This window comes from Aythya marila, assembly GCF_965140915.1.
Source record: "Aythya marila genome assembly, chromosome: 1".
NCBI lineage: Eukaryota > Metazoa > Chordata > Aves > Anseriformes > Anatidae > Aythya > Aythya marila.
In genome coordinates this window covers 83167284-83178492 of record NC_139042.1, presented here as the reverse complement: position 1 = coordinate 83178492, position 11209 = coordinate 83167284, and the positions used below count along the sequence as shown (strand labels likewise).

Here is an 11209-nt window from a genome sequence, read left to right as displayed (position 1 = left end):
CCAAGTGTGCCAGGCAGCAGCCTGCAACAAATGCTTCCCTTCCCTTCCCTTCCCTTCCCTTCCCTTCCCTTCCCTTCCCTTCCCTTCCCTTCCCTTCCCTTCCCTTCCCTTCCCTTCCCTTCCCTTCCCTTCCCTTCCCTTCCCTTCCCTTCCCTTCCCTTCCCTTCCCTTCCCTTCCCTTCCCTTCCCTTCCCTTCCCTTCCCTTCCCTTCCCTTCCCTTCCCTTCCCTTCCCTTCCCTTCCCTTCCCTTCCCTTCCCTTCCCTTCCCTTCCCTTCCCTTCCCTTCCCTTCCCCACGAGGTGAATGCGGTGCCCTGATAGCTCCAGAGGCCCAACACCTTCTCTAAGAATGGGTAATGATAGCGTCACATTTTCTTCCACCCAGCCCAAACCCTTCTCACTTTCGGAGGTGTGTTAGAAGGCCCTTTGGCTCCTGCAGCCCTGTGCTTATTCCATAAGCTAACCCAAGCTCAGGCACCAGAGCTGTGTAAGCAAAGCCCCAGCTGCCTGAGCCGTGCTGGGGGCACGTGGCCATGGGGGCAGACCTGGTGCTGCTGGGGATGTTGAACCACAGGGGTGAAAAGTGCTTTGGCTTCCAGGCGCACCAAATAACAGCTTGCTGACGCCGAGCCCAAATGGCAAGAAAAGGAGCCCTGGGGTCCTGCCCGTTACACAACTTCCTCGCACGTGCGAGGCTTCCCCTGGGTGTGACTCCCTGCAGGACTTCTGCGGTCACATTTCGGGCAAAGCCTGGTGATGGCAAGCTCAGCGCGGCAAGGCAGGGTCATTTTGTTACTTCCCTGGGCTGCAAAGGTAGCTGTCCGGTGCCTAAAATCCTGAATATCTGCTTATGGAAAGGTTTTTTCCTTGGGGATTCGTTAACCTTCGCCCCACTGCGCTGTCATAAGGACCAGCTGCACCTCGTCATGCAGCGGGCTTGGTCCTGCTGGCCTTATTGCAGCCTGCCAGCTCTGAGATGTGTCCTTACATAAAGGGGGTGTGTTTCCTCTTTTCCCCTGGAGCATCGCCTCCTGCTCGGGTAACATCCCAGGCAAGGATGGAGCTGCTCCTCGGCATAAATCTTGGGTTTTGAAGCAAAAAGGAATAAGACCCACGCGCCTGCAACTGCAGCAAAAAAGATTTCAAGCTGTGTGGTGGGAAGTGTTTCTGCGAATCTGCATTAGCTCATAGTAGGAAGTTGGCTTGGGGAAAAAAGCACAATTCTGCTGTCCAAACCGATTGCACAAGGCACGAGACCGTAGCCTGAAACCGTGCTGTTTGTCTGTCTCCTCCCGCCCACCCCTCTGTTGTTGTTCCTGCGCCAGCCGCTGAAACGGGGCAAATGTGAAAGGTCGGGGAGCTCCTGGAGTGGCCAGGGGACGTGGGGACACCACCCCGTGCTGTTAGAGGGGATCAGGTGCCAGGTGTCACCTCAGCACGGCCAGTCCTTCTGAACCCGTTTCAGAGAAGGAAAAGAGAGCCTTGGGAAATGCAGTTGTCTTCTTTTTTGAGTAAACACAATGGGTTGACACCTGCTTGGTGAACGGTAGAAAACTGTGAATAAACCGAACCATTTAACTCAGAGCAGGTTCCGCAGCCGGTGTTTGTTTTCTGCCCTCGGGAGCTAGCTGTCCCCTGGGGCTTTTGCTTCTGCTTTGGCCTCCTGTAAATCTGTGAAATGAAACCAAAACCAGTTGGAAGATGGATTTTTTTTTTCCCCACCCTGTTTTTGGTCACAGGGTGTACCTGTGCTTTATTCTGCTGTCAGATGTGGCTACGGTTTCTGGCTGCAAAGGCTCGTGATCAGCCAGGTCCTGGGGGAAAGCAGAGCACAGGGAGGGAGCTGTGCCGGGACGGCAAGGTTGCAGCCTGAACACCAGCAGCCAAAACACGAGCTTGTGTTTTGTTTTGCTTCAGAGGGCACCTGATGCCTTGATTTAAATTGCAGCCACTCCTCTGAAACCAAAGTTCCCCAACCCCACTGAAGCAACCTTGCCCACAGAACCAAAGCAACTGCGCAGGCTTGGAGGGGTCCCCTGGAAATGCGGCTGCAGAACAACCCGGGTGGGCCGGGGGGCTGCAGTGCCGGGGCACAGGGGCACGGGGGATGCTCCCTGGGCAAGGGGCAGCTGGTTCCCCTTCAGCTTAAGTTACCCGCTTGGTTTTGCAGCATTTCAGGCTGCCCCAAAGAGTTTGCAAGCTTTCCTCCTTCGGGGCAGTCTCGCCTTCCGCGTTTCCTCCCTGTGGCCTCACAAGGGAGCGAGGGGAGAGCCCAGCCGCTGGTAGCGCTGCCCGCGGGGCAGGACGTTTTGCAATCGCTTCCTGCCTTTCTGCTCCACACGTCACTGGTGTTTTTCCCCTCCACATCGTGTCAGCGAGACCTCTGCAGTCAGCTGGCGGGGCAGAGCTCCCAGGCCAAAGCCACAAGCACCACCGGGCTGCTCTCGGGACAGCTCCGCAGCCACCCCTGCGAGGACAAGGAGGGGAGGGGGAAGCGGTGTTTGTCTCGCACATTTTATGTTTTAATTGCAGTGGTGTAGATAAAAAGCCACCCTCTGCGCTGTCTCTATGGCTACGGTTGCGAGGGAGCCTGTGAGCAGGAACACCAGGAGCAGTGAGACGGCGGCAAGTGTCCCTGTCCCTGTCCCTGGGTCCTTCCCCTCCGCCCGAGGCCACATTTTCAGCCCCACCACATGGGAAAGGCTTTAATTGAGGCGACTTTGCTGGCTCGCCTGGTGTAAAGAGACTCTCTCCAGCCTGAGAGCAAGGGTGAGCGTTGCCCTCCCCCACAGACATCACCATCTCTGTCGTAACACCTGCTTTCCAGCTCTTCCCCAGAGGCAGGAGAAATGTAACAAGGAAATAAGATAAATAAGAAGACCGCGCTGCCTGCAGCCCCCACACAAGCCCTGGGCTGGTTCCGCACTTCCTGCGCTGGAAGGAATCGCTGCCACAATAAGGCGAGAAGAAGTGATCCAAGGACTTCTTAGCATTGGTCTTCCCTCGAGCCAGGCCACGGCCACATCACTCCGATAGAAGCCCTGCCGTCATAGCCACAGGAGGGGTGCTGCTGATTTTCAAAACCCTGCCTCCTAACACAAGTCACATCCAGAAAGTTCAGCCAGTGCCTGTCCTCGCAGCTGTGAAGGCTGGCCGCGGTTACGGGTGGCTGGGGAAGGTCTGCTCATTTGCCATCGGCAGAAGGAAACGAGTGAGATATAAACACTCGTAAGTTGCTTGAAAATTTGCCTGTTTACTTTCCTAATTACAACACCTAATTAGTTAGCTCCTTGCGTTCAGTCATGCAGCTTTGATAGCCTGATTGTGCTCCTGAAGTCTGGGGCTTGAGTGTCAAGCAGTTCTGTCCCAGATACCTAATGAGCTGTTAATTCGAGAATAAAAGCGCTCTTAAACTGCCCCGCTAGTAGTTTAAGCCCACTGGACTGACACACAGGGCAAAAAGCACCAGCTTGAAGTAATTTAAACCAGATTCCAGTAGTGAAATCCAGTGACTGACTCTGGGCTCAGCCTGCCTGTTTGGCCAGACAGCCCCTCGGACACACACACGCCCAGCTGAGCTCCAGGAGCTCCTCTACTTCTTGCCCCTGAGCAGCTCACGCCTGGGCAGAGGCAGCACATGGCTGCCCACGCCTTAGTCAGAAACCAAACAGAAACCAAGAGCAGCAGCTGAATACCCTGCACAGCCTCCTGAAGGAGCTAGGCAGAGGGGTGTCTTGGTGTGCCGTTTGGGTCAGGGTTGGCTGCCCATGGCTGACGCAGCCACCGCTCACTAAGACATCCTCCAGATGATGCGTGGTTTGTGCAACAGCCAACAGCAGTTCAAAACCTCGTTTCGTTTAACCTAGTGCATGTTTTGAGGCACTTCCTTCCTTTGAAGTGAGAAGCAGCCTCTCATTTGGGGGTTCCTACAGGGCAAGAGGAGAGCGATGTGAAACCAGCACACACCCGCTTTCACCACCAACCCAGGAGAAAGGCAGAGGCAGCAGTGCGAAGCCCAGGTGATGCGTGTGCTTGGGAAGGGATCAGAAGGCTGATGAGAGGCAACGATTTCACTTTCACAGAGGCTGAATGCAGGGTGTGAGCTTTCCCGTTTGGCACTTCACTACCTGGAGGTGCCTCACCCCTGCTGCCAGCCACACAGCCCCGCAAGTGCCAGCATTCTGGTCCAGTCATGTGTAGGTGGAATTCAAAGTGCTTCTGGAAGCACTTTATCACCACCAGGTCCCAGAGGCACACATAGCCACCTCATCTCTTGGGAACCGTGGTAAATAGCACCCTGCTTGTGAAGGTGTTTGGGTGACTGAAGGTACACAGGCTGCATGTGAGAATTAAAGCCAAAACCACCACCGTGAAGTGAAAACTATTTATTCTTATAAAAGGAAATAATTAAAACAAACCCTACCAGTGTGTACATTGTACACATTTGAATGACTTACAAGAATGAAGTTTTACATACATTTCAAAGATTACAAGCCCACACTGGTAAAGGATGCATACGAGCACACTCAACTTCACAGATGCCTCAACTCCAGCTCATGGTACCACTTACTCCATGACCACGCTTGCATAGCATTGGCATTAGCAACCACACTACTTTATTCCACTACTAACACGAAGCAAGAAGTTTATTCAGAGCACATATAGGCAGAACTCAGTCGCTGGAATCGCCTCACTCTTCCGTCGCCATCTTCAGGAGGTACTCCTTGTCGATTTTGAAGAGCCTCCACCCCTCTTCCGTGGACAGATCCGATGCCCCCCTCCTCTTGTAGAACCTGATGGACGGCTCGTTCCACTCCGCCACCAGGAAGTGCATGCTGCTGCAGCGGCACTTGACAGCGACCTGCGAGTGCAACAACACCTTTCGACAGCAGCCCCAGGTAAGCCAGGTAAGAGCCAACTGCTATCACTGCGAGTCATCGAGTTCACTCCACCTCCCAGCTCAGCACTTGTCACTGTTTAACAGCCCGGACAGGGTGTAAAGCTGCCTGCTGCCCCGTCAACCTCCTTGAACTCAGACAGGTTAATGAGTAGCACTCGAGGAGAGCTGGCATGCAGGTAACAGAAGCACAGCACCACCACTATCCTGCATCCACCATTCTGCTCCTTTAGGCTTATCACTGCAACATACCTGACTCAAATTCTTCAGAATTTCTGACCCAATGCCAAGTCCTAAAAGAACAAAAACAACAGTAAGTTTTAAAATTAAAGAAGCCCCATGGGAAGCAACCTGTCTGATTCCAGAACACATACCTCTGTACTCAGCCATCACATAAAAATCTTCAAGATACAGCAGTTTCCCAATCCATGGATCGTAGGTGAAGTAATACATGGCAAAACCCACGATGCTGTGTTCTGAAACAAGATGTGCAGCTTTAGCCAGTCTGAATTAAAAAGGTAAATTACTATTTTCAAGTCTTACATGCATGTTTAAATACACAGATGCTGTGACATGCAGCCATTTGCTATTAGGTTAGAATAACAATTAAGTGCACAACTGAAAATACAAATACAAACTTAACAGCCTAACAGAATGAAGACTGCCCTCTTCGCACCCTGAAATGCTCAAGAGCAACATTATATTAAGCACTGAACACAAGCCCTTCTCTACAAATACAAACCCTACTGATTTATCAGTATTTACATTCTGGAATGCAAATAAAAACATTACAGAGCAGTTCAGAACCTAGAAAACTGCTCAACTCTGCTTTCTTGGCAAACAAAACAGTCTACTAAACTCTAAATAGAACTTCAAGGTGTATTCCTCAGTTAATACTGAGAGAAGGCATGCTCACAAACAACTGTTACAGCAGCATTTCTAGCACTGCAACTCGCACTGATGCTATCACACTCTTATCTTCAGCACCAACAGGTCACGCTAAGTAAAGCTACAGCTTCAAGTAAAATTCCATGACTCAGGAGGAAAGAGAAACCAACTCTTCCAACTGTAGCACACTCAAACCTAAACCCTGAGAACTACAACCACATCTGCTGTAACACTCTGCACATACTGTAAGAGAAGCGTGCAAACAAGTTTCTGTTCTATTGTGTCTTTGGTAAAGGTTTGGGAATAGCACTTGTCCCTGTAGACCTTACCTCATGTTATGATCATCTACTTTATTGTGTAACGGATCTTTTAGTTACCTCCCCGCCCATCCATGTACACAGAAGGGCCATGTACATGGCGAAGCTAGAGACTGTAACCTGAAGATTGGGGACAAATTAAAGAAAAAATGTGATTCAACAGGATTACATTAAGTTAAGTTAGGGTCAAACAAGAAAAGCCATTTAATTAACTGGAATTAAGTACATTGTTTACACCTGATCTTCCCACATCTCCAGGATTAGCAACTACTCCAGATGAGTATCACTATATGTTACTGCATTTAACAGTTAGCCTGCTCCTCCTACCCCAACTCATTGCTGAAACCTTATATATCATGCATAGCATTAAATACAAGACATCTTTGGTGTGTTTAGCATCTAAAAATAAGCAGCAGGAAGCCTCACCTTCGGATGACCACTGCTCTTTCGGCAACTCAGCAACCAGACAGTGGTAGAAAGGGTGCTCACCGAAGCCATCCTCAAGCAGCTCTGAAAAAGCAGAACAAAGCAGCCCCTAAGCCTCAAGGCATGGCCACCGGGCCACCCTCACAGGCAAGATGAAGCCTCACACCCACCTTTCTCAGTTAGCACCACTTGATCTTCCATGTCCTCGTACTTGGCTAGTTCCTGGAAGGCAGCGACATGTCAACAGCCCTTCCCCTGGGCCCTCACCCGTCCCCTCCTCCCCCCCCCCGCCGCCCGGCCTTGCGCAACGCCTTGTTTGCGACCAGGCAGCAGCCGAAAACACCTCCCCCTCGCCCCAACATCCCCAAAAACACCCACAACGCCCCCTTCCCAGCCCCGCCGCCCCCTCCTGAGGCGCCAACGGCCTCCCAACGGCCCCCCAACGGCCTCCCAACGGCCGCACCTTGATCAGTCGCAGCAGGTCGGGGCAGTCCTCGGGCCGCGCGGCGCGGATACTGAACGAAGCCATTTTCGACGGCGCTTCCCCCTGCGGCCCCCTCGGCTGACGAGTCCCCGGTGCGTGAACAGGAGGAGCAGCTGCTTCTTCATTCGTGTCCCGGGCGCGGCGGCCACCTGCGGTCAGTCAGGCTGCGAGCATGTCCCGGCGGCGCTCGGCGTGCAGGCGGCTCTCCCCCTCCTCCCGCTGCTCCCTCGGCGGTGCTCCGACCCCGACTGGGGAGCCGGCCGCTCCGCCGGCCCTATTTATAGATGCCCGCGCTCCGCCCCCCCCGCGCACAAGCCAATGGGAGCGCCCGCTCTGCTCGCCCTCAGCCAATGGCGGCGCCGCTCCGCGGATTCCTGCCTCGCCCTGCCAGCAACAGCTGGTGCGGCTGTCGCGTGACAGCAGGCCCCCCTCCCTCCCCCCCCCGCCCGTTATGGCGCCCCCCGGCGGGGCGCTGAGGGACGGGGGCGAGGACGAGGACGGGGGCTGTGGGGCCAGGGACGGGCCCTGTGGGGCCGGGGAGCTGAGTGACAACCAGAGCTGGGTGGCCACAACGTGACCAAGCAGCATCACATAAACTGATAAACTGTACCCCACGAATTTCCCCCGGCACAGGCCTCTGCTCACCACAGGCACACAGAGCCACCCGGGTTGCCCGCGCTCCCTGGCAGAAAGACCAAACACAGACCCATTAAATAAGAATAAATAAATCTTAACACAAAGGTGCCCCCCTGGAGGAGAGGAGGAACCATGTAGGCTGTAAGGGGGCTGGCACAATATTGAGTCCAGCTGCTCACAGACAGGATGGGGGGGGGGGCTGGAATCCTTCTATCTGTTGCAGCCCCCAGTCTTTAAATTTTTTTTTTTTCTAGCTATGTTTGAATGAAACCTGGTAATTTACATTATTAGTCGTGCTTGTTTCCTAGGACAGAGTAGGATTTGCAAATAGCTGTTTATATAGGGAAAAAAAAGTTCAAAACAAACAACAGTTTTGCCTTGGGCACGTATTCCTGCCTGACAGGAAAAAAAAAAAAGCATTTACAAGAACCGTAAGTGACCGGGCTGACTAACCTTACCGGGGAGGGAGGAGCAGCACACAGAGGGCAGCAACAGGTGGAAATCTGCCAGGAGTCTGCTCTAAGGAAGGCTGATACTCTGTCCAGGAGGTGTGAACGTCCTGGAGGACAAAAGCGTGTTGAAGAAATTCAGCCTGAATAAGTAGAGCTCCCCAAGGCAGCTTTGGACTACAAAAGGAAGGAGGAATTATCCCCAGCCTGGTTCTTCTTCCCCTGAACACAACCCAGAGCTAACATAAATGCATACTGCAGAGCGGGACCTGGATCCTGACCGCAGTGATGTGCGTGTCTGTAGGCCCACTACGAGGCCGCCTGGATAAGTATAGAAGTAATTATTCAGAATACGCGTGGTTTTCTTTACACCCTCTCCTATAACCTTTGTAACTATCATGTCCACTCCTTATTTTATATTTAGCTTAATCTGACTTGTTTTAAGAGCAATTTCAGGTATGGGAAGACATTAAGTCAGGCAGAGTAACAGTCCTTAAAACCTGGATTCCTAAACTTACTCACAACACTCACACCCTATTTTTCAGTATGTGTACAATGACGTAGGAGGTTCACCTTTCATTTAGACAGAGGGGCCGGTATGCAACATGATACTGCATGATTTGCATGGAGAAGTGTGTATTCTGGTGGCCACCGTGAGTCAAGAAAATCCTGTGGCATGCAGTGGGACAAGCTTAGAGTCCTGGAAGAGAAATTTTGAATTTATGCAAACGCCCTAAAAGCAGTTTACCCTCTGCTGGAGCAAAAATTGAGATGCCCACAGAACAGCAGCATTTCCAAAACAAGACGTTAAGGCCAATGGCTAGTAGAAGATTGGTACAGTAAGGGATATGGAAATCCTTTGGGACTGAGCTTCTGGTAGGGAGACTGGACAAACTACCAAAATATAGACCTAGCCTAACTACAAGGGATTCCATGAGCATACATCTTTCCACATCCTAGAAATAATCACTCTGGGACCAGAAAGAGGGGATACCATCTTTGTCAGGCAGTGCTTGTGTTGTCTTAACCCGTTTCCGTTTTAAATGAGGAAGTCATACTATCAAAAAACTTACTGTTGTGTAAGAGCAGAAAGTGCCTGGTTTCTTTCAATTCCAAGTCAGAAAAGTCATGTGATATTAGAAACTGAAGTTTCAGGAAAAAAAAAAAAAAACTTTCCAGCTTGACTGTTTTTGAGAGTCCTGCTTTAACTAGCTTAGAAATATGCCGATGTTGTTACCCCAGTTCACTGGAGTTATCTCTCGAAATCATAAGGCAGAAGCAGAAAATATTTAAAAAACTCCTAAAGTGTCAAAATAGTTTTGTGAACCAATAGGAAATACAGAAAAAAAAAAAGAAAAAAAAAAAAGACACAAAAAAGAAAGATGATACAACACATGACTAAGATACCTAGATTTCAGAGTCTACGCTGCATTTTTTTTAGATAAATATTACTGTAGTTTTTTTTTTTTTTTTTCTTCAGCGTAATGGCAAGTATATTTTACAAAGAGCTTCTGAAATAATTCAGTTTTGTGAATAAATCAGACTTCTGGGCCTTGTACTTTAGGAAGGCATCTTCTAGGATTTGCCTCAGGTTCGTTCACCTTTGAGAACGTTTCGTAACATCTTGATGTAGTTGAAGTCAATACTGAAATTCCTTACAACTTCCACAGGGCTCATATTCTGTCCTTGAGCAGTCAGCCTATTTTATCTGCACTTTGGACAGGAATAAGTAGTGTAAGATTCCTGAAAAAGATCAAGGTTTTTCAAATGATGTGTGGAAAAAATATGTAAATATGTGTGCTGTAAAGTGGTTAGCAAATGCCATTAACGTAAAACAATGTTGAAATAACCTGTTACAATGAAATATGCACTAAAGTCTGGATCAGTTCTTTCTTCTGGTAGCAACCAGCAGCTTCTTGCACACAGAGCCTGCTGGCTATCTATCGGTGGTTTCACCAAAAGAGATGATACTTTGGTGCTTGAGGGGTAAAATGGTTACAATTGTCTGAAAAGATCCTACACATTTATCCCCTCATTCTCATTTTATCTTCTCTCTTAAGCTTACTTGTAAGTGAGGAGACAGAAGATGTAATTTTCTGTACATTTTCTTTACAGTGATTTTGTAAAGTTGGGCCAGGGGAGGTTTAGGTTGGATACTAGGAAAAACTTTTTTACAGAAAGGGTTGTGAGGCATTGGAATGGGCTGCCCAGGGAAGCGGTTGAGTCACCATCCCTGGAGGTCTTTAAAAGACATTTAGATGTAGTGCTCAGTGATATGGTTTAGTGGAGGACTGGTTAGTGTTAGGTCAGAGGTTGGACTGGGTGATCTGGGAGGTCTCTTCCAACCTAGATGATTCTGTGATTCTGAAATGCAAAACAGAAGAAAGCAAGCAGTAATTTCTTTTCAAGCATGCAGTAGGAACTGGTATTAATAAAAGCATTCAGAATGCTATGTATGTTACTGAGGCACGTTTCCCCCACATCCTCAGCAGATGGAAGTCCTGTTTAGTCTCAGGCTACAGGAAACAGCCCTGCTGGTTCCGCAGGACCCTGTCATGGTGACGCGACTTGACAATTTAGCAGAGTTGGGGAACCTCTGCTGGACACTCATACAGATAGCATACTTTTTACTTGCATCTAAATATCTGAATTTCCTCTTATCTTGGAGACCAGAGGGAAAGGCTCGTAGTGGGCACCAGTTTGCTTTCTTCAGTGTTCCACTAATCAAACTCTTCTTCTGGTATTTTAATTTTTGATTTCCTCCTTCACTGGAAAGATTCCTCAAATTCCTATATGAATGCCTCTCTCATGCCTCTAAGGTTCACTGTTTATAACAAATAAAAGAGGGAAGGATAAGATCTGCTTATTCCACACTAAAATGCAGTGAGCGAATTGTTTTTTGATTACAGTATTAATTGTTCTCAAGCATTTCAATCCAAGTTGTATCTCTTTGTCAAATCTCTGGAGCAAAATACAGAGAATGCATGTTCAGTTAGTATTTGCTGTTGAGCTGTTACTTTTCCTGACTAGTCTCTGGACAACATTCGGGATTCACTTTGCATTTTCAGCGATTTTTTCCCCTAATACTCAGAACTTGAATTGATGAGTTCAC

At 49.5% G+C, this 11209-nt stretch overlaps 1 protein-coding gene across 1 annotated transcript; it reads right to left on the bottom strand.

Moving 5' to 3' along the window:
* Positions 1-4370: 4370 nt before the first annotated feature.
* Positions 4371-7254, bottom strand: SAT1 (spermidine/spermine N1-acetyltransferase 1). Its single transcript, XM_082768635.1, has 6 exons — positions 6992-7254; positions 6699-6750; positions 6529-6612; positions 5272-5373; positions 5150-5190; positions 4371-4861 (listed from the first exon to the last, which is right to left on the bottom strand). The coding sequence occupies exons 1-6, from the start codon at positions 7055-7057 to the stop codon at positions 4691-4693; spliced, it is 516 nt and encodes a 171-aa protein (XP_082624761.1). The 5' UTR covers positions 7058-7254; the 3' UTR covers positions 4371-4690.
* Between the last annotated feature and the right edge of the window lie 3955 nt (positions 7255-11209).